General features: G+C 34.5%; 1 protein-coding gene across 1 annotated transcript in view; it reads right to left on the reverse strand.

The window, feature by feature from the left end:
* Positions 1-17,520, reverse strand: part of LOC131688074 (uncharacterized) — a 43,574-nt gene that overhangs the window by 19,849 nt on the left and 6,205 nt on the right. Inside the window, exon 2 of the mRNA XM_058972226.1 lies at positions 9,203-9,289. Coding sequence (XP_058828209.1) covers positions 9,203-9,289 — 87 coding nt within the window. The remainder of the gene's footprint in view (positions 1-9,202; positions 9,290-17,520) is intronic.

Consider the following 17,520-nt stretch of genomic DNA (forward strand, 5'->3'; position numbering starts at 1 on the left):
CATTTTTATAATGCCATGACCATGTAATGGTAACTTGTGCACGGTTGTCGGCAAGTACCAAAAAGACGTACATTACCACAATTAGTTTCAAAAACTATTATAGGTTATAGATACGTTTCATATTCTGTTATTATTTAATTAGCTAACATTTCTAAGCATACTTATTATGTAATTTTACTAGAAAGTAAAACGCATATGGATGCGGTCGGATACTGTACCCTAGATTATATCGTAGCAATTTATTGCAGGGCTAGCTTGCTTCACCATTCTTTGTCATTAAATGCTAACATTTCCAAATTTTCAAGTATTTTTTAATCCAAGTTCATTTTTGTTGTATATTTATGTAGCATGTATGAAAATTAAAGATATTAGGAATTGAATGAGATGACTATGTTCTAAATTCAATTATGAGTTAGGAGTGTTAAATGAGTTCGAAACCGGAAAATACCTTATTTCTAATCAAATCTTCACATTCAAAACTTACTTAGTGATCTTCAAACACCAGCATTTTAGGCTGGTTATTAATAGAACTATTTTGAAACAGAGGAAAAATATTTTTGGAGATGAAAATCAAATTTATTTTTTTGAGTTTTCGCCAGTTTTACATCACTATGCAACGGTGTCAACAAATGCAGACTTTTAGGTTATATTGAAAATAGATAATAAATTACTGGATAGAGTGTGTATCTTCGTCGCGAGCGGTCAGCCCGGGGACAACTTGACAGCTCCCATATATTGAACTCATAAGCAAATTTTGTGGTGATTTGGTGATGTCATGGCGGCTCGAATGGAGCAAAATTTGAAAAAGGCGCATCCCATTTACTATTTTCCATATCTAAAAAATAACCAGTTTAAGCATTTCTATAATCAAATTTATTTCGCTGTTTACATTAGAAACTGTCCTCATTCCCCCATACTTAAACGGAAACATAGATTCCATTTGGAATTTAAAAAATCCGAAAGAAAATAAATCGATTTTCGGAAATACAAGAAGATGACTTTCAAAATCAAGCCACTACCACTTATATTGGAATTTCCGAAAATCTTCCGAAACTAATCAACATCTCCTAAGGCATGAAATCCTCCGGTAGAGCCAAGAAAAATGCCAGAATAATTCTGAAGGGATCCATACCAAAACCATCGCAACATCTTCCGGACAGAATTATTGCAAAAGTCGAACAAAACTCTGGCCGAAGTCGAACAAAATTGTACATTCCTGGCAGCATTCTTGCTGAAACCGAGCGCTACTGGTTTGATGCCAGAATTCTGATAAAAGCACACAAATTTTATTCAAAACCAATTTTGCTAAATGTGTAGAAAATCCTACATATATTGTTTATTCTCCCAATCAAAATGCTAGAATTCTTGACGTTCTTAATGAACTTGAAACAAGATGTCGCAGGTTCACGAATTGTTAAGCTTGGTGATTTACTTTCATTGGCCAAAAAGTTTTTCATTTATATTTCATTTATAACACCAATGATTTACCGATTACAAACTTCACACAACAAGAAAACCAAAACATGTTTAGGAAGGAAGAGAGCCGGTTGCTAAAAACAACACCTTACAGCTAAATCTATAATAAGATTTATGTAACTTTGCTGACGGTTTCCAATCAGGGATAAATTTATTCTCTAATAATATTTTTCTATATCCACATTTTGGAATACGCTTTTTCTAAATGTTGTTCTAGCCGCATTGACGGCGTTCATAACACATGTAACGAAACACGCTTTTCTCTTGAAACTTTTTCGTGTCGTTGTTCGTGGTAGTCGTACAGAAAAGGCATACTAGCGCCACCATCAATTCGGTGGTACATATATGAAACAAGCACTATCTGTCAAGTTGTCCCCGGGCTGCGAGCGGTTGACTTTCGTAGACAACCCAGGGACAACTTGACAGATAGTGCTTGTTTCATATATGTACCACCTTTTTGATGGTGGCGCTAGTATGCCTTCTCTGTACGAGTACCACGAATAACGAAACGAAAAAGTTTCAAGAGAAACGCGTGTTTCGTTACGTGTGTTATGACCGCCGTCAATGCGGCTAGAACAACATTTAGAAAAAGCGTATTCCAAAATGTGGATAAAGAAAACTATTATTAGAGAATAAATTTATCCCAAACTGGAAACCGTCAGCAATGTTACATAAATCTTATTATAAATTTGGCTGGAGGTCGTTGTTTTTTTGCAACCAGCTCACCTTTTTCCAAACAATGTTTTCGTTTTCTCGTTGTCTAAATTTTGTAGTTCGTAAATCATTGGTGCTTTTTTTCTCGAGAAATATAAATTAAAAACTTTTTGGCCAATGAAAGCACATCACCAAGCTTAACAATTCGCGAACCTACGACACCTTTCAAGTTCATTACGAACGTCAAGAATTCTAGTATTTTGATCGGGAGAATAAACAATATATGTAGGATTTTGTACCTATTAGTTTTAAATAGAATGTGTGTGCTTTTATCAGAATTCTGGCAGCAAACCGGTAGTGCTCAGTTTTAGCAAGAATGCTGCCAGGAATGTACAATTTTGTTCGACTCCTGCCAGAGTTTTGTTCGACTTCGAAGGGAAATGTTGATTCGATCCGGAAGATTTTCGGGAATTCCAATATAAGTGGAAGTAGCTTTTGTAAATCGACTTTAAATTTTTAAAATCGATTTTTTTCAGTGTAGGAGTCAATGAAGAATTTTTTCAATATTTTTATTTGAAAACTTGACTAGTTTTGTGAAAACCACTCTCACAACATTTTTTTGTAGGATTTGCTATTTTTAGACTATAACCATTTGAAAAAAAAAAAAAAATGGTAAAAAAGCTTGGCCCTTTTCAAAAGACAGTCTAGATCATTTTTGGAAAAGCAAAATATGCAATGTGGCTTTTTGTGGCAAAGTTTTCATGTACAGAATGTTTCATTAGAATCTGAGAGGGTGCTGCCAACATTTGTTCAAGTTGACGCGAAATTCGTCATATGGGTTGCGTCTTTTTCAAATTTTGCTCCATTCGAGCCGCCATGACATCACCAAATCACCACAAAATTTGCTTATGAGTTCAATATATGGGAACTGTCAAGTTGTCCCCGGGCTGCTCGTAGAGCTCCCTTCGAGTCGGCTAATTTTCATCATTTTCGGCACAGTTTACTGCCTCCCGGTTATCGAAAGTTTGAATAACGGAGCAATTTAACGTTTATACAAAGTGAAGTGGCTTGTCCTGATACTAGGTGTAAACCAACAGAATACCGTATGCAATAAAATTACAATTACAATTACAATTACAATAAAAGCATTTTTAGGCACATTTTCAACTGACGCGAGCGGTGACAGTCTGTGAAAATCGAATTCTGGCAAATGAAAAAAATTCTTTTCCTCGCATTACGGGTCGTCGATTCCCGATGCAAGGACAATAAAAGTGCGCAGAAAACATCTAGAAATACAGTGTACATTCTAAAAATAGTGAAAATGATTTTTCAGAGAAAAAAATTCGATCCGAAAAATGAAAAAATACGGCAATTCAAATAATTAGCGTTTCACCAGCGACTAGCGACTACCAGGTGTCGCCCCAAAATTCTTCGCCTGGAAAATAGGTGGCAAAACAACTTGTCGGTGCTCAGCTAATTTCGTCCGCGTCCCTTGTCAGCTATTTTTTTTTTGGGTGTTTCATTGGCGGTGCAATCTTTGAAAATGAGCCGCCTAGGATATTCAACTGTTTTTTTACTTTATTTTATTGCCAATGAGTAGAGGTTTTGATTCTTTTATGTTCGGGATTGCAGATATTTTGTCGCATGTAAATTTTGGGTGTTCGTTGATGAGATGGCACTGTAAGGGAACACGTATCTGCCAGTCGGCAAACTTTTCTTTGGACTGAGCAAACTAGTTTCTATGTTTGTTTAGGGTTTGTTTTACCAACGGGGGAACTTATCCAAAGAGCATTCAATGTACTTAGGGAAAACAAATGGCCTTATTTGAGTGGAATGATGACTTCAATCATGTATAAGGTTTGAAAATTGACAATTCGCGAGAGGGATTGGGGACCGGTTGGCAATTACCTTCAGTTATGCAGCACGAAAAATAAGTGTTTTGCTGTCATGTTCATTGGTTAGCTTTCAATTCTATCTCATGCCTCCACGCGAGTCTAAGTCTATTGCTGACACTTGGTCCTTAGACCGACGAAGACTGGGTGCTATCAGCCTTCTGCAGATAGTAGCAGAATGAGAAGGTGCGAACAGATTTAACCGAGAAAACAATACCGTAAAAATGAATAGTTGTTCGAAAATCAGCTCCAATAAGATTTTAATTTGACTAGTATCGATGATCGCGGGTCAATACGTACTGAAAATTCGCCGCGTCTGTTTCAATGAATCTAATTTCAATTTCCATTATTTAGTAACAAGCCTGTGCATCAGGTTAACGATCCTCTATATTTCCCTTCAATGTTCGATATAATCGCTCGTATACGTGTATTTCACAAACAATCCGATATTAGAAATAGGAAATACTTTCGTTGATTTGTAACATCTCGAGCTATCATAACTCTTTGTCTGTATAACGTGTTATCACTCGGTAGTTTGCAACCCGAAAAACATATCATAGAGAAGGTATAGTCTAAATAATGTCGCAATAAATAGTGATCCGGCCCATTACGCAGTTAAGATTAGCTTCTCTAGGCAATACTCCCACGATCGGCTGTATATAAAACTTAGGATACTCTCAGTAGCCGGCTACCCAGAGTTTAAAAAGAACCTAAAACTAAACAAGATCTTCTATTTCGAGCGATCGTGTTCTCGAAAACTATCTAAACTACTACCTAAATAGTTTAAATAGCTTTACAGGTTGCATCGCTTGCTTGGAGCGAATCCTAGAACCTATTCCCTTCCAAACCACCAACACCTATGGAAAAGTCTGATGAACCTTTTGTATAAGATTCCTCATTTTATTCAAACGATCACCGGGTAAAATCAGCACCGACACGATAGAAACCACGGAAAATCTCGTTGCGTGTTTGAATATTATTAAAAAATATAAGCAGTGCTCCTTATAGCCGGCTATCCGGAGTTCAAGTTGCTTATTTTGCTAATCGTATTAATACAACAAATGATAAATTTTTCAAATTCTCGGCAGCCGGCTGCTCAGAGCAATTATTACATGATAACGCTATTGGTACACTTACTAACAACTCTCCCCTTCCCGTGGTATATGTGGATATGCAGAGGATTCCTTGGTCTCTAGCAGCGACATGTATCGGACTAACATTCCTTCCTTTCCCAGAAGATCTGCATTCGGTCGTGGCCGGCGTCGGTATTGATCAGCATGCAGGGGTCAGAATAGATTGTACAATGTGGCTCATCATGTTATTCCCGAGCATGTTGTTCCAATGAACATTTTGCAACCTAATTTGGTTCTGGTCAATAACGGAGTAGCAACTACGGGCGATCTCTTATGCTTATATTGAAAATAGATAATAAATTACTGTTCTCTTTTATTGAAATTAAAAATTAAATCCTATTTATTGGAACCCGTTCGATAGAGTAGCGTTTATGTTTTCGCGTGCTGTTCTGCGAAAAGGCATTGTGTTTCGTCCACAGTACAGTACATTTATTCAATGTAAAAAAAAGTCAAGTGAGTTTTTCCTTACGTAAAAATTAATACTGAACACGAGTTTTTTTTGTTTATTGAATTATAAGTTATTCAAAAAAATAATAATAAAAAATTACGGAAATCAACATGAAACACGCTTGGAAGCACAATAGGTCAGCTACCATAATGTAAATTTGAATTGTTTTGACAGGAAAACTGTGCGTGATTTCGTGCAAAAAGCCAAAACGAAGTGAAGAGGACATAAGAACGCAATTGCGTCTGTTCAAGATGGCGCCAGTGCTCGACCAGCCTCTAAACTATTCAAGGTTCCGTTCGAAACATTAGGTGCTCGTTTGAAAGAAAAGTGCCCATCAATGAAAGTGGGTCAGATATTTCGCGTGAGTTAACAATATAATAATTGTAGGTAATATTGAAATAGATAATCGATAAAACATGATCAAAAAAGAGAAGGAAAAGGAATCCAAAAAATGCTCCGAAGCGCAAACGTGATCGTCGCACAGCTAAGCAACCACGTGAGCCGAAATGCACAACTTCAATTCCACACTTTGGCAACGACGAGGACAGCGACGAAATCCCTCGAATGTTCAAAACTAGATACAGCTGCTTAACCCTTTATAAGGCAGTGTCAACTATATTGCCAATTTTTCGTTTTGTTTAAAACGCAGGAATATGAAGTGAGAAGTGTTCCAATCTTATGAGATCTACTTGTTAAGAGTCTGGAAACTCTTCTTATTACTTTTAATTGAGATACAGTGAAAAGTGTCAGATTGATGAAGAGTTTTTTGAAAAAAATACGCCGATTTCCTTTTGAAAAATAAAATTAGCTCGATTTTGAAAAAAATTCTCTAGATCCTATAAGCTGGTGATGCAAATTTGTAAAAACAACTATTTTTAATTCGAAAATTTGGTTTATGAGTGATAAAAATTGCAAAGAAAAAAAAATAAAATGAATAAATGAACGTCTGTAATCTGTTGTTTCATTTTTCAACTTATCCTCTGAATCCAGGGGTTATTTACTCAGGTAAAAACCACTAACCCATCTTAATTTCTTTTTGAATTTCAGATCCAGCTCGATTCGTCCATATTTGCACCAATCTCGTTGGAAAAACATCAAACATTACAAAGTATAGTTTTGTGTGTCAATTAATTTGAAATTTAAAATCATGTATAAATATATCGTTAGAAAAACTTTGTTATCGATAAGTTCTGAAGAATTCCACGAAGATCCGTCCGAAAATCTTTAAAATCGTGACCGACCATCTTAGATTCCAGTGAAACTTTCCACATTTCACCGGCATGGAAGACTAAACATTTTCCACAATCAGTAAGATTATTTTGACTCAAGAGCAATTTTTTAAAAGGGCGTAGACATTTCTACGTGCGTTAATTTCAAAATTTTTTTTAGGTTGCAGTATTTTATACAGCAAAACTTTCTGAGGACGAGTTACAAGGAATGAATTTTTCTGTACGAAAAAATATGCGCTGAAAAAAATGTTGTATCATTTTTCCTAAAAACAAAAATTTGTATTAAAAATTAAAATTGCAAAAAAACCTATTTTTTCTAATTTTTTATCTTTCGTCAACAAAAACCTAAAGAAAAAAGGATCATTTTGAATGTGATTGTATGATGGATAACTTATCGGTAAAAAAGTTTTTCTAACAATAACTTTATACATGTTTTAAATTCCATACTGATTCACTTACAAAACTCTAATTTTATTACAGAATATAATTCTAAGCATCGTTTTAAATCCAAATGCATTTAACAAAATTCTTCCAAAATGCGATAGTTTTCGAGATATTTGAATTTTTTTCCAACATAAACAGTTACTTCGTGTGATTATGCCCTTTTTAAAAGTTACTCGTGTTACCCCATCATAAAATATCAAAAATCTAATGTTTATCGTTTTAAATACGTAAAAGAGACAACTTTTGACATATTTTTATAATTCATACTATTTGCAGTCAGAAATACAATTTTATTTTTGAATATGATTCTAAACGCCATTTTAAATCAAAATGCTCTTAACCAAAATTTTCTGAAATGTAGTAGTTCTCGAGATATTTTTAATTTACAACACAATTACTTTAATTAAGTTTTGTAGTTTTTGTGTTTCGAATTCATCTCGTCAGTAACTAGCACCATCTGGGTGTCTAGTTAGACGATGTATCTGAACTAGTACCCAAATTAGCACTAGTTAGACACAAAAAATTCCAAACAGTTCACACGACATATGTGAACGCCTAAAGCCATATGTCCCGAGTGATGTCCCGGGAAGCAAATATAGCTCTGGTTTGCTGACGAGAAAGCGAAGACGAACTCTTGTCTTTTGGTTCAAGAAACCAAACGCCTGGTATTATGCAATAAAAATTGGACTAAACCGTTTTGCGCGTTAAGGGCACAAGACCTAATTTTAATTAAGTTTTGTATTTTTTGTGTTTTGAATTCATCTCGTCAGTAACTAGCACCAGTGCTAATTTGGGTACTAGTTCAGATACATCGTCTAACTAGACACCCAGATGGTGCTAGTTACTGACGAGATGAATTCGAAACACAAAAAATACAAAACTTAATTAAAATTAGGTCTTGTGCCCTTAACGCGCAAAACGGTTTAGTCCAATTTTTATTGCACAATTACTTTGTTTTATTATGACCTTTTTATAAGATATTCGCGATTCTCCATTAACAACAATAAGTTTTCAAAAGGCCCATAAAATTTCCTATACCTTTTTCTTTGACATTACGGCGAAATTGTAACCCATTTGAAAGCTACATGAAAACAACCATAATATGATTGAGCTATTCAGTTCAATCATCAGACGCTATGGTTGAATAGTATTTTGATTGTTTTCGTATAGCTTTCAAATGGTTTACAATTTGCTGTCAAAGAGAAAGTTACAGGAAATGTTATGGGCCTTTTGAAAAACTTATTGTTGTTGATGGAGAATTGCGAATAACTTATGAAAAGGTCATAATAAAGCAAAATAATCGTGTTGTTAAAATAAAAATTAAAATATCTCGAGAACTACTACATTTCAGAATTTTTTTGTTAAGAGCATTTTGATTTAAAATGGCTTTTAGAATCATATTAAAAAATAAAATTGTATTTTTGACTGCAAATAGTATGAATTATAAAAATTTGACAAAAGTTGTTGTTAGGAAAACTTTTTTATTGAATGCTTCTCCATGATCCAAATACACTGAAAAAATTTCTTTTACGTCTTTAAAATGATAAACATGACTTTTATGATAGATAGATAGATTTATAACTTCAATAATATATTAGAGTAGAACATTATTTTAGGTGCTGTATGTATGCATGATCCTAATATTATATTAAATGTACATTAGAGTATTGTCTAAAATCTCACGAATTTTCAAATTTATGATTATGCCGTTGTGTCATCATTTATACAGCAAACATAATATGTGCAATTCAAGAATAAATGCAAAGTGACGGACAGTCTCATAGTCGCAAAGGAATTAAATGGCAGTCTGCATGCTATAACTAGTCTGCATTATGTAAACTAGGTACGTTTTCCAGTAGTTCGATGAATTGCTTGAGAAAAAAAGCCACAACTTATTGCACAACCCACAGACCTGCAAATACTTACATATTCCGGCGCGTATGCATACAGTGCATCCTTAATGGCTCTGGCCGCCGGTGGACCGAGTGCTGATAGATATGCGAGAAACAGCGCCTGAAAGGAAAACAAAAAAAAAACAAACAGAAATGTCATTGATTGGTTCGTAACCAGAAGCCGGATGCGTATGTACGACTGTTTCAGGTGACAATTAGACGCAATTTTTCTAATCGATGTATGTAATTATCCCGCGGAGTCACTAATGTATGTGATTTTTCATAACGACTTGCTAATTGCAGATTAGATATCTGATTATGCCTTTTCAACTGTCGCAATGGTATGTTTGGTACTCGGTTAGCGTCATACAATTATCACTGAATGGTGCGCCCAAAAGGCTTTGTAGCAAGCCGCTCGCATACAGTCAATTTTAAAGGCCGAAACTAAACAAGTAAACTAATTAATTGCCATTTGAGTCCGGGTGATTTACTGCCAATGATTCCGTGGGAAACAACCTTCAGTGAAAATTGACCAGTTTAGAGATCTGTGGTGTGAGGGACTGCATACTTCGGAATTAGCCCTGCAGGAATTTTATTGATGATTTATTGGCACCCAAATCACCACGATCCAATTAAATTCAGAACTTACGCACGCATGCACAGTCCGCACCTCTGGGCGACCATTAATCTGCTGTACTAAAAATGTTATGTTAGATTCTTGTCCCTCTAACTGTTTGTCACTATATATTGAGAATGCATTTTTAGCCTTCGCGATTGCGTTGCTGGGGTGTAGAGCAGAGGGTCGCTTGAGAGGTAAGCAAAGCAATTGACAGCTTTTGACAAACGTTGTAAAATGCAACCGAAATGGTAGGTGGCGGTGGGAATGGCCATGGGCATATTTGGACTCAATCGCCGCCCGCCTGATTGAGGGACATGACCGGCTGATGGAGCCGAGCCAAGATTGACCGGTCGATTCTGCAACGCACTCCCACTTTAGTTATAAATGAAAGTACAATTTTATGAACTGGATCCTGCTATAGACACTGGACGGACTTGAACTGAGTACCGAGCGCATTAAGTACGGATTGGTGTGTAGATGCAGAACAGGCAGTTATATGCATTTATGGCTGTCATAACCGTAATGCGTAACCGAATGGATGTTATTTGCTGCGTGAACGAAATGTGCTTCGATTGAATAGTGCGACTGATGAAGTTGTTAAAAGCATGCTATCATAAAAATGATTCGTTGGAACTGGATTGAAATGGTTTTTTACTGAATTAAGATAAGAACCATTTAAATTTATGTAGGAGATATTTCGTTTGATTTTACCTTTTAAATCACATCACAGAGTGACAACTGTTGTTGGCAAAAAAGCAGAGCAAGTCCCATCTTAATCCACCCATTGAAACAATAGTGCTTTTGTCATAAATGTGTAATTTGCCTATCATGACTTCGAATTAAGTAAATTAATGTTTTTAACCAAATTATATTAGTAAAGGATGTTACGATCAAAATTGGGTCAAATTCAATTTGACGCATTTTTTCGTGGTGTATTAAAAAAATTATAACGCGTATTGTTATGGCATTTTCGTTTTTGACTGTGCACTACACCATTGTAGTCGGTGCTACACTCATGCGAACATGTGTGTAATCAGTCTATCTCTTTTTTTTTGCACTACCGGTGTATCTCCAAGAAAAAACGAATACGCTATTAGATTTTGGCATCTTCAGTTGTGAAAATGGCATCCTAACCACTCGAATGCCAAATTAGCCCATCATAAATGCCATTTCAAATTAACTAAAATCTTTCGAAATGTCTCGCGTTTCTTCTTCGTGAACTATCAACAATCATATATTTATCGATTTAAGCAGAAGATTTATTATTTTTACGTTTTTAAGCAGAAGATTTATTATTTTTAAATTTTGGTATGTAATCACTCTGAACATCGTCAACTTATTTTTTTTTACTTGCATAGGTTTTCTGTATTTTAACAACCCTCCTCCTGGATCCGCCGCTGGTTTAAAGTGTTTCAGCGTCGACACATAGTAACTCAAGTTCGTAGCTGTCGATTCATTGTACGTATGTGTAAACGGCACTGAATATGTAATAGACATTTCCACCATTATATTAAACATAACCAGCCATGGAATCGTAGTTTGGATAAATGAGAAAGGCACAATCGCACCACTAGGTGGATTAAAACAGGTTTTTTTTTATCATGGAGAAACTATCAATAAGAAATTTTTCGTAACAACTTTTAACATAAGAAGAATCTCTGGGTAAGAATCTCTCGAGGAGTAATTGACTGTCATATTTGGAGAAAAAAAAATTCTACACTTCGTCGCTGTTGTGCTATCTTATGACAAGCGCCATTTTGCACATTTCGAGAAAAACGATAGTTAGCAAAAATAGTTATTTTTGGTTACAGTGTTGCCAAATATGCTATATTTCTAGTTTAAAACTTAAATTGCATTTTTTTCACAATTCGCGCATTTTTGTTTTAAAAATGATTATGCCATTGTGTTTCTGAGATAGTTTTACATATAAAAACATCTTATTCATCAAGATAATTTGAGCCAATCCCACTACACAAAATTTCTCAGCGCATTTCTCGCTATATCTCAGTAACCATGCAGAAAGTCGAAATTCTGTAAACGCCACTTTGTAGAGATTGTTTAGACAAGTAATGTGGCATATCTAACACAGTTTACCCCAAAATGGCGTTTGTTATAAGATAGCACAACAGCGACGACTTACCGTCAAATCTCAACCGTTACAGAGTTATTGAATTTTTTGGGTAAAATATTATTTGTTTTAAAATACCTCTAACTAAAAAAGTATACTTTGTATTTCAAATCTTTTAGGTCCATTCAAAAGGTGAGAAAACTAACTATTGAATGGTGTACTCATATCTTTCAGTTAACCGTTATGTGTCCGATGCGGTACCCGGGTACCTTTTTAAGTTTCAATTAATGAAATAATCATGTTTTTTCCATAGTTGGAAATTGAAACTCTGTGACGTCTTAGAACTTCACTAAGTCAAGCTTTTGGGTTATAATTATCGTTGATATAGTAAGGGGGGAGTGAGGAGGGGCTCCTGCATTTTTTTACGTAACAGGCCGACGTGAGTACCCGGGTACCCACAAAACTGAAATGCCAATAACTAAAGCAATTTCCAACCGATTTCAACACTTTTGGGTGAATTCATCCACTTTAAGACTTGGTAAAAACGAATCGGGTTACTTCATACGGTTCCCGGGAATCCAGATTTCCGAAAGCAGGTTCCAGTGCTGCGATACAATTTGTGAGCTTCAATGGAATACTAGGACGATTCATAATTTGTTCTTCAACATCATATTCCTATCACTTCTCATTTCATTGTACTTTTATTACTAAACTATTTCTGTAATCGACTTGCAAGTGCTTAAAAGACTTTAACATAATAAATAAGCTTTATATCGTTATTTCCAAAGTTTCATTGGAAAACTGAGAAAAATTTCGATCGATGTATGTACAAATATCTCTTAGTTAAGGGTACTAAATGACTTTTTTACTAGTAAAATAGCTTGCAATTAGCGTTTTTCGAGGAGTTTTGTAACTATTCTGATTATCAATCAACAAAATTTATCGTTAGTATTATTCATTTGGGGCCCCTTAACATTCTCTATAATTTTTTATTCAACACTTTATCCCTATCTCTTCTCATTTCGCTGCTATTTAATAGTTAACACAACATTATCTCACCACGAATATAGTGGGTTAGAAATCGTTGTTTTTGCATGCGAAACGATGTGATAAAAATGATTTTACGTCGAAACAAAAAGAGATAATTGAATGGAGTCAAAGAAAGAATTGTAGAACTTGCCGTGACTCATTATTTCCATTATAATCACCATTATTTACTATTCTATTTTACTATCATTTACTATTCTACGAAAATTAACAAAATTGCTAATAATAAGACTAACTTTAAACTAATTTACTTCAAAAAAAATTCTGAATTAACTTAACAGAAATACAATTTTCTTTGTAAAATTTTCTTGGCTTTCGAATGGAAAGAAGAAAAAGTACAATAAGTACCATACTTTTTCAATTAGAGCTAGTGAAAATAAGATAAAAACATCCAAGTTCAATAACCCAAACACATGGAAACAAAAGATAAGTGCATCATGTCAAAGAACGAATTATGCAGCTCTTTAAGACTAACAACATAAATTATTAAAATTTTGATATTAACTATTAAGACTTTGGAGAAATAAACGAAAAATTGATAAAAATTGTAAGTTTTCAAATAAATTACTCAAACAATTAGCTGAAACATGTGAGAGAATCACTCCATCGGAAATTTTCTCACCTTCCCAATGGAACTAAAAGATTTGAAATACATAGTATATTTTTTGAGTTAGAGGTATTTCAGACAAATAAACAAAACGTTCAATAACTTTGTAACGGTTGAGATTTGATGGTATGTGTAGAACGATTTTTTTCTTCAAAAATGACAGTCAATCACCCTTTCGAGAGGTTCTTAACTATGAACCAAACACCCTGTATTTTGGTACTTTATACTATTTGGAATCAAAAATACAATTTTCTTATAGAATGTAATTCTAAATGCCATTTTCAATCGAAATGCTCAAAACAAAATTTTCTGAAAATGTTGTCGTTTTTAAGATATTTTAAAATTTGTTTCAACAAAAACAATTATTTCGCACTATCGTTTCGGTTTCTCATCTTGCCTAGCTTAGAAGCTTAAAATCTCTCTGCTGCTATACTGCCCATAAAAGCATAAGAGTCCCATATTGAAAAACAGCAGGTCGAGAAAAACGCTGCTCAAGATTTACATTTTCATTGAGCCTTATGGATGGGACAACCACGTTTTGGTATTTTTTCAATATTTTCTAAAACAAACTTGGTTGGAGATACAGAATACAATCCAACAGATAACTCATTTTCGACAAAAATCCGTATGGGACTCTTATGCTTTTATGGGCAGTATACCAAGGTAAATTTACTTGTGCACCGCTTTGTCTAGTTACAAAAGTAAAATTTCAAATTTTTACTACCTAGTATGTGAAACGTGAACAAAACAAAGCGACAATGCAAAGCCAGTTTATTCCCCGATACGGTCGAATTGTGTTGCTGTCGACTTTTCGAAGTGTCCGACAAAATCGTTCATTCGTGAAGTGGAGCAATTGCTGTAGATGAACATGAAGCGCAACATAGCAGACGTTAATGCTGTGCAATTTCACCGTCTTGAGGTAATGATTATGTTTAAAAAATTTTGTCAAGCAAAATCAATTGCTTCGCGAAAGAACTTGAAACATGTTGTCGAATGTAATGATGTTTTATACAGCATCCCAGCATACGTAGACAATGACACTATTCAAGTTAATTTTCATGACCTGACACCGCGTACTATTGCTTTCATTATCAAACAATATAAAAATACGGCGAAGCAGAAACCGTTAAGGAAGATACTTGGAGGAATTTCTTCCCAGGTCTCCGCAATGGAATTCGTGTGGTGAGAATGTATCCGACAAAGCCGTGCCCTTCATTCCAGACCATCCAATGCAAATCACCAGGTTTTACATATAATTACGATTACACCAAATGCTCCCACAACGATAACCAACATCACCAACAAGAGTCAGATGCCGATGAAGACCAATTTAAAACAGTGAACCGAACAAGAAACAAATAAGAACATCGACCGTGATCAACAAGAATGATGTACCGATGACGACACGGATGTGAACGAAAGCGTGAGAGAACTACAATCTACAACACACAGCAGCAAGATGCGCCAAGAAAACCCGATGAACAGTTGAAAGTTAATTTTAATTTTTGGATATTGTAAAAATTATAAAAAACCCACGGCTCAGTTGTGCTAACGCATTGAGCCTAATCAAATAAACAAAAGACGAAAAAATTTGCACCGTGCTATTTTTCACTCCAAGGAGAAAAAATTATCAATAATTTTTGCAAAAGCGCATAAAATTTCTTGTACCTTTTCTTTTTACATCAAGGTGATTGAATTGTATGATTTGATGATTCAAGTATATAATTGAATCATATTTTTATTTTTGTTTTCATGTAGCTTTCAAATGGTTAACAATATCGCCTTTATCTCAAAAGTACAGGAAAGAAAAGTTTATGTGCTTTTTGAAAAACCTCTTGTAGTCAAGCGAAAGGCCCGGCAGATGTTGATCCCGCCATGCTTTAAACGCTTATCAGTGAGAATATAAAATTTAAAAAAAGTCGTTTATGAATATTTTTAGGTATTTCAAAGAAGTCTGACCTTCAATTGGTGAAGCGAGAACAGTGAGTCTAGTTATGTACGGTATACAATTGTATACATTTTGAACAACAATGCTGCTTCAAGCTGTTCTAAACTCCTATTCGACAGTTTTCACGAAGCCACCCGCGTTACGGCTTGATAAGGCCAATCTAGTATCGGAGGAGGTCAATTGTGGTATGAAATTTGGGGTAATATTTGTGGAATCATTCCATCATTGTTCCATGCACTTTTTCATGAAATGTTCAGCTGCTAGCGGCCTGCTAGGTACTAGCAGTAGATATAAGAAAACTACTAGGGCCTCGAACATCGTTATTCATTTGATAAGGTTCAGTGTGATGTCTTGACAGAAAACAAAAACTGCGTTGAGCACCACAAATCGAGTTGGTAATATAGTTCACAAAATAAAACTGCTGATATCTTGAACATGAGTCACATTGCGAGACCTGTCAAATTGAAAAGTAAGCTCTACAATAAAATATCGGGATAACGTGAACAGAAATTACGAAAATAGTGACTAAGATCTTGAAATCATTAGCATAAACCAGACTATTCGTGACAAAAATGTCAAAAATCGTAACTAAGATCCTGAAATCAAGAACATAAATAAACATAAATCTCTACTCGTGACTAAAATATCACGACAACGTAAACAGAAATCATGACAAAGTTCTTTAAATCATGAACATAAATCTCATTACTCGTGACTAAGATCCTGAGATAATGAACATGAATCACTCTACTCATGACTAAAATATGACGATAAAGTGAATATAAATTACGAAATGCGCGACTATGATCCTGAAATCATGAACGTAAATCCCGCCAGCCTGACAAATAAATCTGATAGTAAACTCATTAATAAAGTATCACGGCAACGTGATGATAAATCACAAAAATCGCGAATAAACTCCTGAAATCATGAACATCGTTTGACTGTCGGCTATGTGTTCTCAAGTTATGAACAATAACCATAACAAAAACTAAACATGTCTAAGAAACAACAACAGTAACCCAACCAAACATTCGAATGTAACGCCATGTATATATTCGAGGTCAACTAGTTTTTTAGAAACAAAAATAGTTTCATGAGGTTTATTATTACGAGTTTACGAGGTTTATTATTCACTATTTCAGGAATTTGGTCAAGATTTTTGTAAGTAGTTCAGTTCACGAAATCAGGATCTTTTGTTCATGAATTTATGAACGGATTTTTCTCCGTGTAGTCAAAAACTATGGTTTATATACGTTTTAGCTCATATGCCGGCATAATTCAATTTAAAATCATATCGACTTTGCGAATATATTTAAATATCCGTTTTCGGGTTTTTGAAGTTTATTGACGACCAAAATTGAAAGGAATAAAAAATCAATCTAAAATCCCGTATGTAATTGAGAAGAATTGTTATCGCACCCACAAGACGGAATCTTCTTTGTGTAGCAAATTTTAGTTTGTTGCTTTAGTGTTATAAAATATACTGTTATTATTACACGAATAAAATATACAAAAAACAACTCCTTCTGTTTCAGGAAAAGCAAAAATTCCAGAACATCTTTAGAGAATTTCTATGAATTTCAAGCAAATTTTACGAATTTCAGAGATTCAGTGCTAGAACTTTAAAGAAAATCAATGAAATCCTACAAAATCCTAATAAAGTTGGGGAAATGCTCAAGACAAATTCAAACGAGTTGTACGAGACCAAGGAAATATTTTTACTTTTCATTTTCAACCATCGTCGTTGATGGTAACCCTAAAATTCTAAGATTATGTACTTGGTGATAGGTCAGTTTATCACTAATGGTGTGATGAATTTTGTGATAAATATTATTTTTGTAAAGTTTCATTTTATGTTAAACATAAAAAGTAATATTTTAATTTTTTTTTATGATTCGATAGTACGTACGTTTCAATAGTACGTACGCTAAACAAAACGTACTATCGAGGTATACCTGTACTAAACCTCTAGCTTCTTTCGTTTTAAAGTTATATATACTTTTTACTAGAAAAAAACTATTTTTTAGTAAATGTTGTAATATATATAACAATTTCGTATT

The sequence above is a fragment of the Topomyia yanbarensis genome, chromosome 3, assembly GCF_030247195.1.
Source record: "Topomyia yanbarensis strain Yona2022 chromosome 3, ASM3024719v1, whole genome shotgun sequence".
NCBI classification, from domain to species: Eukaryota; Metazoa; Arthropoda; class Insecta; order Diptera; family Culicidae; genus Topomyia; species Topomyia yanbarensis.